The sequence below is a fragment of the Notolepis coatsorum genome (genome assembly GCF_963971535.1).
Source record: "Notolepis coatsorum genome assembly, chromosome: 1".
Taxonomy (NCBI): domain Eukaryota; kingdom Metazoa; phylum Chordata; class Actinopteri; order Aulopiformes; family Paralepididae; genus Notolepis; species Notolepis coatsorum.
Genome location: NC_140165.1, coordinates 262,839,112 through 262,860,211, shown reverse-complemented (window position 1 = coordinate 262,860,211; position 21,100 = coordinate 262,839,112). Strand labels below are relative to the sequence as shown.

Genomic DNA, 21,100 nt, shown 5'->3' with positions numbered 1-21,100 from the left:
CAGCGGCGGCGGAGGCAGTGGTAGCGGCGACGGAGACAGCTCGACGTCGCGGAAGCCTTCTGACTCCACCGGCAAGGAGGGGAGGCGGAAAATGGGGTTGGAGAATGGACCTCTCCTCTGCCATCTCTCTGCATGTTGAGGACATCAACCGCAGGGCCTTCCCGAATAGGCCAGCGTCGGAGAGGGCGGCCGTCAGAAGAGGAGCTCTCTTCTTCTCTGGCACACGGGCCTGCTCCAGCCAAAGGTGATGCTGGCCCAGGGTGGCCAGGGCGCGCACTTTCCCCATGGCTATGGCCAGCACCTGGGAAAGGTGCAGGACAGCTCCCGCAGCCTGGGTGATCTGATCGCATTTCACCTCGTTCAGATCCGTGCCGCCCGTCATTATCCCTGATACAAATCTAGCCAGGTGGGCGATGTTAGACGCCGCAGCTAGCGATTGTGTACCAGCGATGAATGACTGGTCACCCCAATAAGCCAATCGCCTAGCCGATTTCCCCTGGAGGACCGGCTTGCATAGGGGTTCCCACACCATATCCGGACAGAGGAGCGCGGCCATCGGACTGTCAAGCCGAGGCACGCCCTCCCCCATACCTTTGACCAACCCCGACACCCGCGTAACTGGTACGTAGGCAGGAGTTAGTCCCATGATGTTGGACACCGCCTGACCCCGACGAACATAGGCCCCCATCGATGGGAAAAATGGGTAGACAACGTCCACCCCTCTCACTGGGGGACGCTGCCAGGGATGGCCTATGAGGTCATCAGGGACAGGTGCAGGCAATGGCAGCGGCAGCGGCACGCCGTTTGCGGCGGCGGCTACCGCCATGAGCTCGGGAAACAAGGCCCGCAGTTCCTCCTGCGAACCTTCCTCCACCGACCCCGCATCCCTCACATACAGCAGGCTGCGACTGGTCAAGGAGCCACAGTCTGATGTGGCCGACAGTAGGGCATCCTGCTGATGAGGCCAAGGTGGTTCCTCGACATCCTCGAACAGGGCGCCCCATGGAGCCATTTCCCCCCCCTCCGGGGTCTCCTGAGGAGGGATACTCTCCTCCACGGGGCCCTCATACAAAAACCCGTCCCCCTCGTCCATGAAGTCCTCAGTCTCCATTGGAAATCCAGAGCCGGACGCATCTTCGCTGGTCTCCAGCAGTTCCCCAAACCCAGGCCGTTCGCGCCTGCATGCCACCATCTTGCGACGTGAGCGGGCAGACGCGAAAAGTTTGCGTCGCAAATCCTCTGGCTCCAAGACAACCCCCCGTTCACCAACGGGCGATTCCCCAGAACCAGAGGAACCAGAGTCGAGATCAGGCCATCGCCGGAGCGACGGCACCAAACCCTCTGCTCTTGGGTGAGGCCAACTATCCACGGCAGTCTCCCGGGCTGGGTCGGCAACCACGAGAGTGGCAACAGCCCAGCACCGAGGCGCACGACGGAGGCGGGAATGGAGAACCGCTGGTGAAGAGTAGGTCTAGCGGGTCTACTCTCCGCGGAATACATTATGACCCAACTTTTTCTTGTACAACAGATGTGAGAGAAGAAAAAATTAAGCACAATGTAAACCCGTCACAACTCTTTTCAACTAACAACACGTCAAGTGGGGTACTACCGAGGCACTTCCTTGTGGTGAAAGCGAGAAGGAGGAGAGCAGGTGACCACACACCTGCTTATGAAGGTAAGCTGATGAGGGGTGTGGTCAGACTAATACTGGTATTAAAGGTACATTTGTGGAATTTATTCAGTGCACGTGCACGTACGCGAGGGAGTGCAGTGTGATGCCAAGCAGAGCCCCTAATGGAACAGAACCTTTATTTACCAGGGTAGGCTCTGTTTTTAACCTTTATTTACCAGGGTAGGTTCTGTTTATAACCTTTATTTACCAGGGTAGGTTCTGTTTTTAACCTTTATTTACCAGGGTAGGTTCTGTTTATAACCTTTATTTACCAGGGTAGGTTCTGTTTGTAACCTTTATTTACCAGGGTAGGTTCTGTTTTTAACCTTTATTTACCAGGGTAGGTTCTGTTTACAACCTTTATTTACCAGGGTAGGTTCTGTTAATAACCTTTTTTTACCAGGGTAGGCTCTGTTCTAACCTTTATTTACCAGGGTAGGTTCTATTTTTAACTATACTTATATTCACCACGGTATAAAACGAGAATGTATGGATGGAAAAGATATTCCTTTTTCACATCTTGAACGTAGATACTCTGTCAAATGGGCCATAGTATTGCATATATAGCTATAATATTTAAATAGTTATAGCCCTGCAAACAAGGTGAGCGACTCCCACCGTTTACAGCACTGGCGGTAGCTACTACAGGATGCTGGCGGTCAATGAGTTAAAAACCTACCCTGGTAAGGTTAACGATAGAACCTACCCAGGTAAATAAAGGTTAAAAACCTACCCTGGTAAATAAAGGTTAAAAACAGAACCTACCCTGGTAAATAAAGGTTAAAACAGAACCTACCCTGGTAAATAAAGGTTCTATGTCGTTAATGGCTTGCTCAGCACCTGTTCTGCACTGTACTTCACTTCGTGCACGAGCACTGAATAAAAAATTCCACCATGTACCTTTACATCCCAACATCCGTCTGACCACACCCCCTTCCGCTTACCTTCATAAGCAGGTGTGTGGTCACCTACTCGCCTCCTTCTTCACTTTCACCACAAGGAAGTGCCTTCGGTAGACGAGGTTGTTAGCTGAAGAAAGTTGAGACGTGTTTACATTGTGCTTATTTTTTTCTTCTCTCATAAATATTCGATAGAAAAATCTAAGTCATAATGTCTACTTCGCAGAGCCACTCTCCACCAGCGGTTCTCCATTTCCGCCTCCGTCGTGCGTTCTGGTCCGCTGTTGAGCGGCCGGTTCCTTTGGTTCCAGAGGATTTGAGACGCAAACTTTTTGTGTCTGCTCGCTCCCGTCGCAAGATGGTGGCTTGCAGACGCGAACGGCCTGGGTTTGGTGAATTGCTGGAGCCCAGTGAGGATGCGTCGGTCTCTACCTGCCCGATGGAAAAAGAGGATTACATGGTAGAGGCAGAAGGGTTCTTATTTGAAGGCCCGGTGGAGACATGTATCCCGCCCGTCCAGGTAACACTGGAGGGGGGTGAAATGTCTCCTTGGGGCGCCTTGTTTGAAGACGTCGGGGAAGACCCTCTGACTCGTCGGCAGGATGCCCTACTATCAGCCACATCGGAATGTGGCTCCTTGACCAGTCGTAGCCTGCTGCATGTGAGGGATGCGGGCTCGGTGGAGGAAAGTCTGCAGGGGGAACTGCAGGCTTTGTTTCCCGAGCTTATGGCGGTGGCGGCCGTTGCAAACAGCGTGCCGCTGCATCAGCCACTGCCTGTTCCTGTCCCTGATGATCTAATAGGTCATCTCTGGCAGCGTCGCCCGGTGAGAGGGGTGGACGTTGTCTACCCATTTTTTCCCTCAATGGGGGCCTATGTTCGTCGGGGCCAGGTGGTGTCCCACATCATTGGCCTCACCCCCGCCTACGTACAAGTTACGCGGGTGGCGGGTTTGGTCGAAGGTATGAGAGAGGGCGTGCCACGGCTTGATAGGTCGATGGCCGCTCTCCTCTGTCCGGAGGTGGTGTGGGAGCCGTTACGCAAGCCGGTTCCTCAAGGGAAACCGGCGAGGCGGTTGGCTTATTGGAGCGACCAGTCATTCATCTCTGGAACACAATCTCTGGCTGCCGCATCTAACGTTGCGCAGCTGGCAAGATTCATATCCGGGATATTGACGGGCGGCATGGAGCTGAGTGATGTCCAACATGACCAGCTCACCCAGGCGGCAGGAGCTGTCCTGCATCTGACTCAGCTGCAGGCCATAGCCGCTGGGAAAGTGCGAGCCCTGGCGACTCTAACCCAGCGCCACCTTTGGCTGGAGCAGGCCCGTGTGCCGGAGAAGAAGAGAGGTCCTCTTCTAACGGCCACCCTCTCCGATGCTGGACTGTTCGGGAAGGCCCTGCACTTGATGACCTCGACGTGCAGAGAAATGCAGGAGGAGCGCTCCGTGCTTCAACCTCATTTTCCCCCTCCCGACATCGCTGGTGGAGTCAGACGGCTGCCACGTTGTCGAGCTTCCTCCGCCGTGACTGCTGCTGCTACCACCGCCACTGCTGGCCCTTCGAAGAAGGCCAGGAGGAGAGAGGGCGCCGCCGCTGCAGCCGGCCCATCTGCGCCTGGAGGAGACGGTAGGGATCGCCGTGACCAGCCGCCGATTGTCTACCGTCCCTCCGGGGCTTCCCGGGGTGGCAAATCCCGAGCGGCTCGAGGCGGCAGGCGCCGCTAGGCCCAGTGACTTTTTTCCCCCTGTGGTCCCCTCTGTTAATCCCCTCCCCGGCCTCTCATATAATTTTGTTCGACAATAAAAAGTCCCCTCTAAAGGGGGACTGTATTTTTTGTTAACAAACTGTGTGTTTCTTCACCAAAACATATGATGAGGTTGCAAAGTGTGAATCTTCACTAGTATACATTGATAGAAGGGTTGCGTTGGTGTTATGAGCTTAAGCAAGGTCTGCAGCCTACACTCGGTTATAGAATGGTTTCTACCTCGGCCTGACACTCCACATGCAGGTAGAGGCTAGTTGTATGGTCTGTTGCTTACACAAGTAATGTTGAGCTACAACACTGTTGTGTTAGTTGCAGTAATGCTCGTATACACACGTTCCACGGCCCAGCCGTTCGCTCTCTCTATCGGTGTTTTTCTATGTACAACATAGGATGCGGGTGTAGGATTCACACACACGCGACTTGGTTTTGTTGTAAACCCTGTTCACAGTTATCTGTGGGTAGCGTGCATTGTATTAGCTTGCGCTATTTCATTAGCATTTTAACAAAGGTATCATATGCTACAGTTGTTATTGTGTGCAGGGGGAAGGGTTTGTGAGGGGGTGCGGAATAAACCCCTCCTTCCCTCTTCTGATTGGTCAGGGGGGTTTACTCATCTCCTGTTAGGCCAGTCGTCGCCAAGCCGTTAGGCGACTTGGCAGGTAGGCGGGGGGGGGGGGGTTTGGGGAAAGGGTTGCCCTGACTCTGCTCCTATTAAAAACAGGCGTTGAGTGTTGGGTTTCCCCCCGTCATGGCATACGTCACTACGCACGTTGCTATGACGATGGCTTCCGTGAGTTGGATCTTTACGTACGATCTGTTGTGTCAAAGTGTCGGGATAGAGCGTAGGACTTACGGGTCCACTACGCTCGATTTTATGTGTAACTTGAGTCAGTTGGTCACATGACTCGTAGTTACCATGGCTTTTTCATTCTACGACTCACGTGGGAAGGCTCTCTGGGGAATTTCAGTCTGAAGTCCTCTGTGATAGGGGTGACTGGATGTAAAAATGTAAACAGTTTTTACCCTCGGCTGTGTAAAATGGGATTCATGTCTGTTGGTGCTTCCTTCTTTTTAATAAAAAGAGTTGGAGTATAGGAAGCGCCACACCCCTCTTGTCGTTTCCCCTGGGCGCCTTGGGGATTCACTGAAAGGTCTAAATAGCCTGTTCATTGATGTGGTTGTGTCCCGACGCATGCTTAGTGCTAGCTCGGGGTGTTCTGTTAAGGATCATGCAGGTAGCTAGTACACCTTGGTTGCTTGTGGTTAAAACAGCGTTTTTATAAAGCAACTGGGATGGAGGTTTTTTTCCTCTTCTGACAACCTGTTATTGGTTCTCGACGGATTCTCGTTCATATTTGGGGGATGATAAGGCGTCTGGTAACGACAGGGTGGTTGGTTCCCTGGTGTGTTGGAGCAGAGTCAACTCCCGGGTTACCCGGTTGAGTGTGCCCCTGCACGTTCATGATGTCTGCCAATCGTGTCAGCCTTCTCTGCCTCGACCCCTCTGGGTGGGTTTTTTTTAATGGAGGCTTCGTCATGGTGGTCAACAACGCCAGCGTCCGCCCCTTCCGCCGGGAGGGCTGTTTTCCAGCTGACTCCTTTGGCGCCTGTCTCGTCCGTAGTGCTCCAGGCTCGGGTTACAGCCTGTTGCCTGGTTTCCCCGGTATGCTGCCTGCTTCCGTTGGTTAACCTTTTGAGTGCTTACGGCCATGCTGACTGCCTGTTCTACAGGGTCAGTATGCCGGGCGGTGTGCTATTGGGGGGTAAGGGCCCGCTCTTGGAGGGGCCTTATCCGAATATGCTGGCGATGTGGGGGGCGGTGTCACTAAGTGACCACCTGGTGGGGTCTTGATGCCTGGCGTCATTGACCTCTCCGGGCCCCCTTTTTCCAGGGGATCCAGTCCCTTCAGTGGGTCTGGGTCTTCCTTCGCGCTCCGCTGCTACAGCCTTGCCACAGGGTTGGGTTTGCTCTTGACCCCGTGATTTTGGGGGCAGTAACGTGGTTGTTCCCTCGTTCGTTCCCGGGTGGCATGCGGGTTGTGCGTGTGTGTAGTCGTGGGGTCAAGCCATGGTCTGCTCACCCTGTGCGTTGGGTTGCTTGAGTGCCTCTTCGCACGGTTGGATCCGTCGCCCTCCCGTGAACCTCCAATAGGGGGGGTATCCTCCATTAGGGAGGGTCGGGGGGGCTCGGTCCTTCCCGGTCTGATGGTTGTGGGGGGCCTCAGCGGGGTACATTGGTCGGGCTATGGCTCCCGCTCAGCCCCTGTTGCAGAACAGGTGCTGAGCAAGCCATTAACGACATAGAACGAAGGGTTATGTATATAACCTAGTTCTATGAGTTAAATGGTGCGCTCAGCACCTGGACGCCACTGCGGCCCTTGATCTCGCCTTGTGGTGAAAGTTTGGGAAGGAGGCGAGTAGGTGACCACACACCTGCTTATGAAGGTAAGCGGAAGGGGGTGTGGTCAGACGGATGTTGGGATGTAAAGGTACATTGTGGAGTTTGTTATTCAGTGCTCGTGCACGAAGTGAAGTACAGTGCAGAACAGGTGCTGAGCGCACCATTTAACTCATATAACTGGGTTATATACATAACCCTTCGTTTTAGAGTGATCTAGGGTAATTCCTGGGAGGCTAGTAACACATATTATACTTAATCCATTTCACTACCACACTACAGAAGGTTAACCCTTTCACTGCCACACTACAGACGGTTAACCGTCTGTAGTGTGGTAGTGAAAGGTTAACCTTCTGTAGTGTGGTAGTGAAAGGGTTAAATTCAGATTAGATACACAGTAGATTCATGATGACGAGCAGAACGGCGCAATTTAACCGGGCAGTTTCTCTCCTCCTCCATTTTCAATTAATATATTTAAATCTAGGGTTTGTGAAATAATATTTCATGATGATCTTGTATCTTAATTTGGGAAATATTAGTAATCATTTTTGGAAAGTTGTGCTTCGATCAGCGATTTATCTCGGCTGCTCCCCTACTTTTTCAAAAGCCTAGAGAAAGGTTGTCTTAACTTCATCATCATCAGTTATGGATGTCAAATTGAAATACATATCTTTTATGTGTGCCTTGGCTTTCGAGACCTATTTCTGAAGCGCTGTGGTTATCCGATGAACGGTGCAAATCGGGATCAGTTCTGTCAGGCATTGCGCCTCCTGGTGGAACATATTCTCCCTATACATGCTACCCCTTGGTCTGATCATTAAAAAACACAACATCTCTTTCCATTTTTGTGCTGACGACACTCAGGTCTATCTCGCCATGAAACCCAACAATATAAACAATCTCGACAGTTTTCGTTCCTGCCTAGACGACATCAAATGCTGGATGGCACACAATTTTCTACAGCTCAATCAGTCAAAGTGTGAAATCCTCCTTCTCGGCCCTCCGAACCAAACCAGTGTCATTGCCAGCAGCCTGGGTAACCTGTATCCCCTAGTCCAGCCCTTTGTTAAAAACCTGGGTGTGCTCTTTGACCCCGAGTTTTCTTTCAATAGGCACGTAAACTCGGTGGTGAATGGGTGCTTTTTCCAGCTCCGGTCCATAGCCAGGATCAAGGCCATTCTCTCCCCCTCAGACCTGGAAAGAGCCTTCATATCCTCACGCTTAGACTACTGTAACTCCCTGTACCTGGGGCTAAATAAATCCACCATAGCCCGTCTACAACTCCCCCAAAACGCTGCCACTAGACTGCTCACAGGTACCCGGAAGAGAGCTCACATCACCCCTGTACTTGCCTCCCTCCACTGGCTCCCGGTGCGCTTTAGAATAGACTTCAAGGTCCTCTTATTGGTCTACAAAGCCCTTAATGGTAAGGCCCCTGCTTACCTAGCAGACCTCCTCACCCCCTATACCAACGCCAGGGCCCTCAGATCGGCTGATAAGGGTCTCCTAACCACCCGTAGGTCTAACTTCAAGTCTAGGGGGGGACGTGCTTTTGCGGTCGCAGCCCCTGACCTCTGGAACAGCATCCCCATGTCCATTAAATCTGCCCCCTCCATCGAGTCTTTTAAATCAAAACTCAAAACCCACCTATATCGCCTGGCCTTCCCTGACTCACTTTGACTCTTGCCGTACTTGTTGACATGTTGTTCTGTTTTTCCTTTGTCTATCCGTTGATTATTATTATTTTTTTTTATACTTTTCTTTGTTCTTAGCTTAGCTATGTGAAGCACTTTGGTTGACAAGCATCATGTTTAAACGTGCTATATAAATACATTTGATTGATTGATTGATTGACATAACAGAACAGCAATCAACCTCAAACTCAACCCCGGTCTGCACCGCGGTAGGATGGTAGACGGGCCGTAATGGCTGTAACTGTAGGTGGAGTTTTATCAAACATGTAGTCTAATTCATCCAACTGAGCCAGTCTTTTGCTGTTGTTCTCTGACAGTTTGATATATATTATATATATTTATTCTTACTCTAAATATATATATCCACATCTGTCTGTACATACCTGCACATAATCTTTTTTACATACCTGTATACTATATAAATATCTGTACATATCCCTTACCTACTCTTACTAGTTACACTGCAAGATGTTGTTTCATCTCTACTTTAGGTTTGGGTGGGACGTGACGTCTCCACTGAGCGTAAGGTTAGGGTTAAGGTAAATGGTGTTACAATCCACCTGAACTCTCCTCTCATTCTGCACCCATTTGTGGTCCTATACTCCCACCTACTGGACAACTGCCCGCACTGTCTCTGCTTGTTATTGCCCTTCACCTGTGTCTTGTATTGTCATTAATCCTTAGTGTACTCCCCGTCATGTTGCCCATTCCTGTGTACCTGTTACCTGCTGTTTTCCCTTGTCTTGTTTAGTGTTATGTCTCCAGTGTGTGTGTGTATTTTTTATCAGTCCTGTCTTGTTGTAGTGTGTCACTGTAGTCTGTCTATGTTTCCTTCCCAGGTGTCTCTCGTTCCAATCACCCCTGATGTGTCAATCAGTGTATAAATGTTGTGCCTCCCCTGCCCTCCATTGTGGATTCATTACTCTGTTACTCTGGTTCTATATACTGTCGCTTGTGAGTAGTCTGTTCTCTGTATCAGTAAACCCTGTCATTCGTGGAGTTATCCTCTGTATCCTGTGTATCCTGTGAATCCTCTGTATCCTGTGTTCTGTCGTTCGAGGAGTATCATATTATGTGTATCCTGTCCCTTCGTGGTTTACCAAGTAAAGTCCTTTGAATATCAGCCCACCGTCTCCTGCCTGCTCTCTTCATGTTCTGTCCTGCGTTTGGGTCCTACACACCCTGCACATCGTAACGGAATTAATCCACCAGCCAAGGACCCAGCGGACAGCACGAGTGTGGCACTTTCCACCATTGGGAGATTCTTGGAGGGCGGTGAGTTTTGGAAATACACCCAAGCTGAGAGGGATTCCATCCGGGAGCTGTTCCGCTCCATCAGGCATTGGCGTCCTGACCTGAACCAACAGATGTTGGTTTTTTCCCTCCAGTTTGAGGACCTAATGGACCGGACCCCTCCTGCTCCAGCCTCTACTGCCAGCATGGCAAGTAAGGCCTCTACTGCTAGTGCAGCCCCCACAGCTAGCACAGGCTCAACTGCTTAGCCTCCTCTGCTGGTGTAGCCCCTACAGCTAGCACATTAGCCTCATCTGCTAGTGTAGCCTCTACAGCTAGCACCTTAGCCCCCTCTGCTAGTGTAGCCCCTACAGCTAGCACATTAGCCTCCTCTGCTAGTGTAGCCTCTACAGCTAGCACCTTAGCCCCCTCTGCTAGTGTAGCCTCTACAGCTAGCACCTTAGCCCCCTCTGCTAGTGTAGCCCCTACAGCTAGCACATTAGCCCCCTCTGCTAGTGTAGCCCCTACAGCTAGCACATTAGCCTCCTCTGCTAGTGTAGCCCCTACAGCTAGCACCTTAGCCCCCTCTGCTAGTGTAGCCCCTACAGCTAGCACATTAGGCTCCTCTGCTAGTGTAGCCTCTAAAACTAGCACCTTAGTTATTCTGCTAGTGTAGCCCCTACAGCTAGCACATCACCCACTGCTATCAGAGTCTCTGCAGCTAGTACAGCTCCTGCACGTAGCTTAGCCCCTACAGCTAGTAAGGAATCCCCTGCTAGCGTAGCCCCGGCAGCTAGCGGAGCCTCTGTAGCTAGCAAGACTCATAAGGCTAGCATAGCCCCTCCTGCTAGTAGGGAATCCCCTGCTAGTGTAGCCCCGGCTGCTCCTGTTCCTGCTCCTGTCCCCGGGGTGTCCCCTGCTCCTGGCCCTGCTTCCACGTCTGGCCCTGCTTCTACATCTGGTCCTGCCTCTATGCCTGGTCCTGGCTCTATCTGGGCCTGGCACTACATCTGGTCCTGCTTCTGCGCCGGATCCTACTGCTGGAGAGATGCCTGCCTGGGGTTCTACGCCTGGTCTCGCTGCCGAGGAGACCCCAGTCCCAGGTCCTACTCCGGGGTTGTTGTCTCCGCTCCCCCTGCTTCAGCCTCCCTTGTCCCCCTCGTCGGCCCTCTGTCCCAGTTTCCAGTCCCACTGGTCCTGTGCCCCGGTCTCCCTTCTCCAGACCCTTCTCCGGCCCTGTTCCCCTGCTCCCCTTTTCCTGTGCCCCTCCTGGGTTCTTTCCTCCACCCCCCTGTCCCTGGCCTCCTCCCCCTGGGCCCGTTCGCCCTGGCCTTTTGACCCCCTTCTCCTGTGCCCCTCCTGGGTTTATGACACCAACTCCCTGCTCCGGCTCCCCTTGTCCTCGTCCCCTTCATCCTGGTCTCATCCCCCAGTTTTTTCCTGGGTCCCAGCCCCCCACCTTGCCCGTTCCCGGGCGGTCTTATGGGCCATCTGGAAGCCGTCCTTTGAGGGGGGGGGTACTGTTACAATCCACCTGAACTCTACTCTCATCCTGCACCCATTCGTGGTCCTATACTCCCACCTACAGGACAACTGCCTGCACTGTCTCTGCTTGTTATTGCCCTTCACCTGTGTCTTGTATTGTCATTAATCCTTAGTGTACTCCCTGTCATGTTGCCCATTCCTGTGTACCTGTTACCTGCTGCTTTCCCTTGTCCGGTTTAGTGGTATGTCTCCAGTGTGTGTGTGTATTTGTTTGTATTTGTATTTGTACTTGTTTTAGTGTGTCACTGTAGTCTGTCTATGTTTCCTTCTCAGTTGTCTCTCGTTCCAATCATCCCTGATGTGTCAATCAGTCTGTGTATAAATGTTGTGCCTCCCCTGCCCTCCATTGTGGATTCATTACTCTGTTACTCTGGTTCTGCTGAGGTGGTTGTTTTGATTCTGATCAGAGCACTTCCTGAATCAATCAAAGGTCAAATGTCAGCATGCTTGTTTGGGAAATTGATCTGTTGCCCGAGCGCTCACAGCAATACCAAGCTCCTCTCTCACTAGACGCCGCTGTAGGGGGAGGTCAGGCCCGCTAAGCTGGGTTGATAGAGAACACTTGAACCCACAACACACACACTCACACACACATTCCTGGGAGCTAGCGAGTACAACTGCAGTCATGTGCGGTTAGCCACAAAGCAGCTGGAGGGCTTGTGAGTGTGTGTGAAGGTCAGAGGTCAGGGCCGTGTTACTGATGCACTTCCTGACATGATGGGAATTTAAAGTAGAGACGTTTCCAGCCTCGACCCTGCTTCCCTGTAAGCTCGGGGCTACCGTAACCTGGATGTTAAAAATACATTCAAATGAACCATATTCTAACATTTTGGAATCACTGTAGAAAATGCAACTTTGCAGGATGGAGGACTTCTACCATGACTACCACTGTAGTACTAGTGTTACCATGAATACCACTGTAGTACTAATGTTACCATTACTACCACTGTAGTATTAATGCTACCACGACTACCACTGTAATACTAATGCAGGATAAATGCAGGATGGAGGACTTCTACCATGGCTACCACTGTAATACTAATGCAGGATAAATGCAGGATGGAGGACTTCTACCATGGCTACCACTGTAGTACTAATGCAGGATAAATGCAGGATGGAGGACTTCTACCATGGCTAGTTGGCTACCACTGTAGTACTAATGCAGGATAAATGCAGGATGGAGGACTTCTACCATTGGCTACCACTGTAGTACTAATGTTACGATGGATACCACTGGACTACTCATGTTACCATGGCTACCACTGTACTGATGCAGGATGGGGGACTTGTATAGACCTTTTCAATGGAAGCACGCTGCTAGGGAACAGATTGGCTGTCTTTTGATATTACACTGCCACTCGAAATACACTTGTGCCCACTTGGAATATTTATGTTGTCAAGTTTGAAAAGGTCTATAAAAGCGAGCACACATTCTCAAAATTACTCAAGGCTGGTTTTGCTGTGGCAACCTTCCCCAGTTAAATAAAGTAAAAAATAAGGATGGCCTCTGCTGCCAGATCCCCATGTTAGAATTATTTTACAGGTAGGTTTAAAAACAGGACATTTCCAGCGCTCTGTGGAACATATTCTTCTTTTATTGAATCTTTTCCACCCTCCACAGTTTGTCACAATCAAAATAAATCACTTCTTCACGTCAAGGCTGTATAACCTTAACTCAAATAACCTTCTGTCACCATCTGAGAAGACTTTTTGTTGTTTGATATGATGTAGTCCAGAAGTATATTACTGTCTATGCTGTAGGAGGGGAGATTAGCGTGAAACCTCTGATCGGACAAGTAATTCATACACATAACTAACTTCTTATTAATCTGTAATGTCGTCAGACAGAAGCCTCTTCTAGGCAAACTGTGTCTATATAGATAACTAACTAATCCACTAACCGCCTCAGTCAGTCCTTCATGCCCGCAGCCATCAGGCTCCACCACCAGGGAGCGCTGCCAGCAGCTGGAGAACTAACGGCGGCAGAACTTGAGAACTATCAGGAATGTGTGACTCTTAACCACTAAAACCGGCACGGACTATAACGTATAATTTATGACCGACACTGACCATCAACTGCACCTTGTGTTTACTGTTTAATTCTCTCATATTTTATATTCAGATTTAATCATTATATCGAATGAATGAATTAATATTTATTCCGAACATGATTAAAAAAAAATTAAGAATAAAAAAGACAAACAACGGAAAATACACATATGACTGTTCTAAAAGGAGTAGGAAGAAGCCTAAGCGTATCATGCCCTACCCCTCTCCACCACTTCCAAGTGGGAACATTAATACTTAAATGATATAATGGAGAATATCCACATTACCAATAAATCCACTATAATATAATAATTCCACACCAATGGCAATGACATTGAAAACAACAACATAAATAAATAAATAATATCAGTATCCATAATGTAGTACAAAAATAAATAAAAAATATAGTTTACACTGTTTATTTGTCCCTCGTCTTATCTAACTCTCCAGACTGGACATGACCTCGAACAAGCTGAAGAAGATTCCCCCCGACCCGCTGTTCCTGAGGATCCCGGTCTATGCCAAGATGAAGGGCTCCCCGCTCACGGCCCTGGTGCTCAGCTTCGGCGGGAACCCTCTCCACTGCAACTGTGAGCTGGTCTGGCTGCGACGGCTCACCCGGGAGGACGACCTGGAGACCTGCGCTTCACCCAAAGACCTGGCTGGGAAATACTTCTGGACCATTCGAGAGGTAGGCATGGCGTTGAAGGGGAAAGTGTTGTGGGGAATGGGTTTTGGGTCGTTTTTGGTATGGGTTTGTCAGTCTGAAACTTTATTTAGGGTCAGTCTTTGTACGGATCTGACAGACTGATGTGTTATTTAGGCGCTAGGGTAAAATGTCATAGACGCTCCTTGTTGTTTGGCCACAGGGTTAACCTTCTGTAGTGTGGTAGTGAAAGGTTAACCTTCTGTAGTGTGGTAGTGAAAGGGTTCACCTGCTGTAGTGTGGTAGTGAAAGGTTAACCTTCTGTAGTGTGGTAGTGAAAGGTTAACCTTCTGTAGTGTGTGGTAGTGAAAGGTTAAGCTTCTGTAGTGTGGTAGTGAAAGGTTAACCTTCTGGTAGTGAAAGGTTAAGCTTCTGTAGTGTGGTAGTGAAAGGTTAAGCTTCTGTAGTGTGGTAGTGAAAGGGTTCACCTGCTGTAGTGTGGTAGTGAAAGGTTAACCTTCTGTAGTGTGGTAGTGAAAGGTTAACCTTCTGTAGTGTGGTAGTGAAAGGGTTAACCTTCTGTAGTGTGGTAGTGTAAGGTTAACCTTCTGTAGTGTGGTAGTGAAAGGTTAACCTTCTGTAGTGTGGTAGTGAAAGGGTTAACCTTCTGTAGTGTGGTAGTGAAAGTGTTGTTGTCTTGGTGAAGAGGGACAGAAGCAATCGAAAAACTTTGATTAATCAATAAGCTGTGCTTTTTGGTGCCAGGAACACTGTTTACCCGGTTTGGGGTAGCCAGGCACGGCCAGGCACGGACATTTATTTTTTAGCATTTATTGCTTTTCATGGTCAGACATGACCGACAGATGAGGAGAGGATGAACGGGAGAAGAGGCGGGGAAGACATGCGACAAATGTCACCGGGAGCGGGAAGCGAACCCGGGACGATCGTGTAGGTGTGCGACGCACTAACGTGGTGCGCCACGAGGGCGGCCCCGGAAATTTTACGTTTAACACTTTACATTTAACATGTGGTGTGTGATACACTCACGGAAAACAGCCTGCTTAATATAAGGGAAGAAAGAGTAGCTGGAAGATAAACTATTAAAATAACAAACGTGTTCCACAGATTCAAGGAAGTCACGTAAAACTGTTGAAAAGGTACATCATATTCCCCTGTTAAGGTCCCACCTTCCTACCGCGCATAATCTCCCTCTCAGCCCTCTCGGAAACCGCATAAACTGGCTTATAATATTGAATCTCTCATTTTAATAGTACTTGACATTTTAATGTTCCGAGTCAAGTAAATAATGCGGAAGTACTGAATTGGTGGAGCTTGTTAGTCCAAGAGGAATTCCCCCCTGGGGACTAAACTACTTAATCTTCTACCATCCTATCGGTCGGCAGTGAGATCTGAGAAGAATTATGAAATGCAATTTTTGGAGGAAATTCTTATAGTGATTAAATGTTTTTTTACTGTGGGGGAAACCAGGCTCTTGAGTACACTACAAATAGAAAATGTACATGTTAACGGTGTACTCAGTACGATTCCGTATGTACTTCCTGGTTTACATTCATGAACTCATCGCTTTTCGTAGTGCATCAAGTTCTTTGACAGAGGCCTTGCTATGGAATCCAAGCAAATGGTGTTATTATCAGGAGTGTATTTGTTTATTTGTTTATTTTATGGATCCCCATTCGTCTACACCCATGGGGTCCGAACACATAACTTACAACATTACAGTACATTACATTACAGTAATAAAAAAAACAATAATAACATAAGAAACACTATAGCCTAAGTACATTCTCAATATCTTTAAAAACACACACAAAGGCTCCAGCCACAAATACAATACTAACTAAACTAACTAACTAAACTAACAATACTAACTAAATGAATCAGTAACCCAACTGTATTTCCTTATTCATAACAGCATTTATCAACTTTGTCTTAAAAGTAAATTTGTTGCTGATCATCATTATCTTCACAGGTATACAATTCCAGTTTGCAGCAGCTCTATACGTTACGGTTCTCTTAAGTGTTCTTATGTATCACAGTTGCTATTGCATGTCCATATATTTGTGTTTCATTACACGTATATGCACATGCTTATCAACTGTTTTGCCTGTTTTATTCTCCACCCATTGATCGTCCATAGCAAGCAACCCTACTATCACCGACGTCTAAGAAGGGAGATCCCCCCTTGAACGGCCCTTCTAAGGTTTCTCTCCTCCACATTGCCTGTGGTGCTTTTCCCCCCTATTGCTAGGTTTTAGTGAGTTTTTCCTTACCTTCACGTGGGGTATGTCTGGGAGTGTTTTATTTGTCCGTTTTCCGCATTTTATTTTGGATTTCATGGTGTTTTTTGTTTTGTTCTTGATCTATTGTGATGTTTCTTCTTGACTTGTTTAAAGAAGACGTGTCCGGCCCATGGGGACATTAACGTGTGCTGTCGGGCCTTACAAATAACGCTTCCTTATTTGCCAATCAGCTTCCTTTGAGGAGCTACCGGCAGCTGCAGGTGAAGATACTGTGACAAGTATTGTTTTAACCCTTCCACTGCCACACTACCAAATGGTTAACCCTTTCACTGTGACAATACAGACGATTAACCCTTCCACTGCCACACTACCAAATGGTTAACCCTTTCACTGTGACAATACAGACGATTAACCCTTCCACTGCCACACTACCAAATGGTTAACCCTTTCACTGTGACAATACAGACGATTAACCCTTTCACTGCAACACTACCAAAGGGTTAACCCTTTCACAACCACACTACAGAAGGAACCGCCTGTAGTGTGGTAGTGAAAGGGTTAACCGTCTGTAGTGTGGCAGTGAAAGGGTTAACCTTCTGTAGTGTGGTAGTGAAAGGGTTAAAGAACCGGCTCCATTCCAAACAGTTTCAAAGGACGACTCCCCAGATGGTTCTGTGTGACGGAGCGTCTGGTGGGTCAGGTGAGCTCTGTTCTGTCTGGGTCAGGTTAGCTCTGTTCTGTCTGGGTCAGGTTAGCTCTGTTCTGTCTGGGTCAGGTGAGCTCTGTTCTGTCTGGGTCAGGTTAGCTCTGTTCTGTCTGGGTCAGGTTAGCTCTGTTCTGTCTGGGTCAGGTGAGCTCTGTTCTGTCTGGGTCAGGTGAGCTCTGTTCTGTCTGGGTCAGGTTAGCTCTGTTCTGTCTGGGTCAGGTTAGCTCTGTTCTGTCTGGGTCAGGTTAGCTCTGTTCTGTCTGGGTCAGGTTAGCTCTGTTCTGTCTGGGTCAGGTGAGCTCTGTTCCATCATGTTCACTAAACGCTCTTTCCCACAGGAGGAGTTTGTGTGCGAGCCGCCCATGATCACGCGCCACACCTCCAAGATGTTTGTGATGGAGGGTCAAGAGGTCAGCCTGCGCTGTAAGTCCATCGGCGACCCGGAGCCGTCCACCCACTGGGTCAGCCCGGAGGGGAAGCTGATGGGCAACACCTCCAGAACCGTGTGCTACGAGAACGGCTCGCTGGACATCCTCAAGGCCTCCGTCAAGGTGAGGCTGCGGAACCACTGGAGGTTTGGATGTATGCAGCATTGTGTTGGTTATGTTTCGTGTTGCTTAGCAACATGACCGTTTCACAAGAGCTATATTTATCCACAGAGCTGAATTGAAAAACACATTTCACCTTTCTATGTCTCTTTTTTTCATAGGTTATTTGATCATAATTAGTGTTATTGTAAAAATGCAGTATAGAAGTATGTTTTTTATATCAGCAGCCTGGATGTCAAGTCAAGCCAAATGTATTTGTATGACCCTTTTTTAAATGTTATGGTTTGCATTGAAATGTGCTTTATTCATCAATACATGATTGATTGATTGGTTGGTTGGTTGATTGATTGATTGATTGATTGATTGATTGACCTACTAATAGTGCATTTCCCAAGAAGTGTATTAGCTATTAGTATAGAATCTGCTATCATCTTAATCCACTCATCCAGGTTTGTAGGAAAGGTTACAAATAATAATAATAATAATAATAATAATAATAATAATAATAATAATAATAATAATAATAATAATAATAATAATAATAATAATAATAATAATAATAATAATAATAATAATAATAATAATAATAATAATAATAATAATAATAATAATAATAATAATAATAATAATAATAATGGGCGCTCCAGTAGCACACCACATAGCGCGCTGAGTCGCGAAGCGGTCGTCCCGGGTTCGTTTCCCAGTCCCGGCGACCATTTGCCGCATGTCTTCCCTACCTCTCCTCCCGTTCTCCCTCTCTCCCTCTATCGGTCCTGCGTGGCCAGAAAAAGCTGAAAACGCTATAAATAAAAGTAAAAAAAGAAAATAATAATAACTTTGTTTTATATAGCACCTTTCATAAGACCCAATGTCTCTTTACATAGGGGGAGAAAACAAACAAAAATAACAAACATGGTGGACTGGACAGACACAACATTCAAAGTGGGTAATTAGGGGTTAAAGGCCAAGTTGAAGAGGTGGATTTTGAGGATTTTTTTTTTTTTAATGAGTCCAGAGTTGGGGCGTTGCGGAGTTCTGCGGGGAGGGAGTTCCAGAGGGTGGGAGCTGCCACGCTGAAAGCTCCGGTTCAGGGAATGGAGAGCTGACTAGTGTCTGAGGATCGCAGTTGACAGATGAAGTTGATTAATGGGATTATTGGTTTACCAGCTGACTGATACCAGGCCCACTGAGAGCTAAGGTTAGAGAGATGGCTAGTGAAACAGAGAGTTGCCGGTTCAATCTTCCTTCCGACAAGTGAAGTGTCCTTGAGCAAGGTGCTGAACCCCCTCCCACTTCCAGCGAGCTGCTCAGCGTGGCACTGTGACTGTGCTGCTGAAAGGAGCTTAATGAGCAGCTGTCAGGGTGTAAAAACTACCCAGAAATGATAGTGAAAGTATGGGTAGCGTCTCAAAATCGTACTCAAGTAAAAGTCAGAGAATCTGGCTAAAAACACACTTGAGTAAAAGTAAAAAAAAGTTTATACTTTTAAATGTACTAAAAAGTAAAAGTAAAAACCTTTTTTTATTATTTTAATTTTCGTCCTCTTCATCACTCGTACTATCGTTTTTGTGGCCATCTTCTGTAGCTCGTCACTCACAGGTGTTTAATCAAAGATCCCCGCTTTCTAGTCTTGCACAAGGACCAATCAGCATGGGTATGGGTGGGTTCAGTTTCCATTGATTGGCTGTTTTTAAATAAAGTGCGGCCGCAGGATTAATAATGTTAACGTTAGTTCGGCCAGAGAAACAAATATGCTAATTAAAATTGTTGGACCTGCAATATTTGTACTTTGTAGGTCTGCATTTTAAATGTTAAGTGCTCCGCACACGGCGGTCGTTTTTTGCCAGGCGACGACTTTTTTTTTGCGAGCCGACCGACAGAATTGTATCGCGTCCATTGTTATGAATGAGAGAACCCACACGGCAGGAGATTTTGAAGCGACGGTCGCGCAGCAATTTCTGTCGCCTGGCTAAAAATCGCCTTGATCCAATTTTTTGAGGCAACGGCAGGCGACACAGCAAGGACAGTGAGCAAATAACATGACTTCTACAGTAGAAGTAGTACAGAAGTTCTACTGGTGTATCATTTGTACACCATTAATTTATCAATACATTCATTGATCAATAACCTACGTATTATTACCATGCTACTTATGTTCATTATTATTAACAGGAACAATTTAAATAAATAACGTTAGTTGGAGAAGCTATAGTGGCCGCTTGTCATTAACTAATAAATTAACAATGCGCCACGATGCACTTACTAGATGTTTTAATACTCGGGTAACAAAAGAAGTTGTGGATGTTGACAGAGTTTAATGTCCAGGCTGCAGCTGATGTGGTTTATAAGGTTTATTGTCGAAAGAAAATGATGGTTGAGAACAGAACAGTGTCTTCAGTGAAAACACATTCTCTCTCAGCAGGTGCATAATGCTTGTCCAATCGGGGGTGGCTACGTGGCGTAGTGGGCAAGGCGCTCGCCACCAAATCTGGAGACGCTGGGCTCGCCTGTTCGAGCCCAGCGCTCCACATTTGCTTTCAGTTTAGCTGGTCGTCCGTACTAATACACATTGGCCGTATTAGGGGGTGGGAAACTGAAGGGTGGGGATCGGGCGTTGTGGACAGCGACTCCTACAGGTCGGTTGGTGCGCCTGCGCAGTAGAATCAGGAAGTGTCGGGGGCAGCGTGAGCCTCCCACACGTTACTCCTCGCCACTGAGAGATTGAGCTGCGCAGGTGAAAAGATGCGACTGCTGTTACCTCAAGTACCGGAGGGGACTTGTGCTATGTATGACTTAGTCCACATTGCAGCCGGCTTGTGGGAGGCAAGAAACAGCGTTCGTGACAGGGGAGGGTTGAATTGGATGATACGAAATTGGGATGGGAGAAAATATAGAAAATGGGAGAAAAAAGTGGATCAAAAAAAATATATACTTGTCCAATCGGTGGTAATGAACGTATTGTAGCAATCAGTCATGCAGTAATGTCAGGAAGAATGAGGAGAGGTTGTATTCGTATAGGTGGTTTAATTCCAGCTCAATATGGGTTTAGTTCCCTCGTAATGCACAACACAGCTACCTGCTAATACGCTCTCTTCACAAAAAACCTAACGTCCGGTCCGTCCTCTGATATCTCCCTCCGGGGGGAAACAAATAACCACACCCCCAGCTAGACAGAGCGACGGTCGGCTCTGGTGTGGCAACCGATTGCCGTTGAGCGACAGACGATCGCATCGCCAGGCGACGTCGGTCGCTCGCCGTGTGCGGACCACTTAAGGAGTAAAAAGTATGTTTTTCTTTCTCTGAAATGTAATTGAGTAAAATTACAAGTATACAAACCTAATAATACTTGAGTAAAGTACAAATCCCCAAAAACAGTACTTAAGTATTGTAAGGAAGTACAATTACTTAAGTACTTTACACCCCTGTGAGCTGTTCATTGTGGAACTATGACTGTGCTGCTGCTGAAAGGAGCTTAATGAGCTTCTCAGCAAATCCACCCCGAGATAAATATAGCCTTGATTCCACTGTAGCAGGATGAAGCTGATTTAATGGATTCCACTCTGATCCACTAGTACATCATATAGTCAATCTATAGCTCAAAGCACAATAACATGGGTTGACAAAACTAATATAACAACGTAATGTAATGCTGAACCCTAACATGAATCTGTTTTTAAGTTCA

General features: G+C 47.8%; 1 protein-coding gene across 1 annotated transcript in view; it reads left to right on the top strand.

The window, feature by feature from the left end:
- The window catches only part of LOC311237548 (leucine-rich repeat and fibronectin type III domain-containing protein 1-like protein), a gene marked incomplete at both ends in the record, with an annotated part of 156,583 nt that overhangs the window by 12,113 nt on the left and 123,370 nt on the right, over window positions 1-21,100 (top strand). Inside the window, 2 exons of the mRNA XM_084325492.1 lie at window positions 13,708-13,948; window positions 17,209-17,421. Coding sequence (XP_084181618.1) covers window positions 13,708-13,948; window positions 17,209-17,421 — 454 coding nt within the window. The remainder of the gene's footprint in view (window positions 1-13,707; window positions 13,949-17,208; window positions 17,422-21,100) is intronic.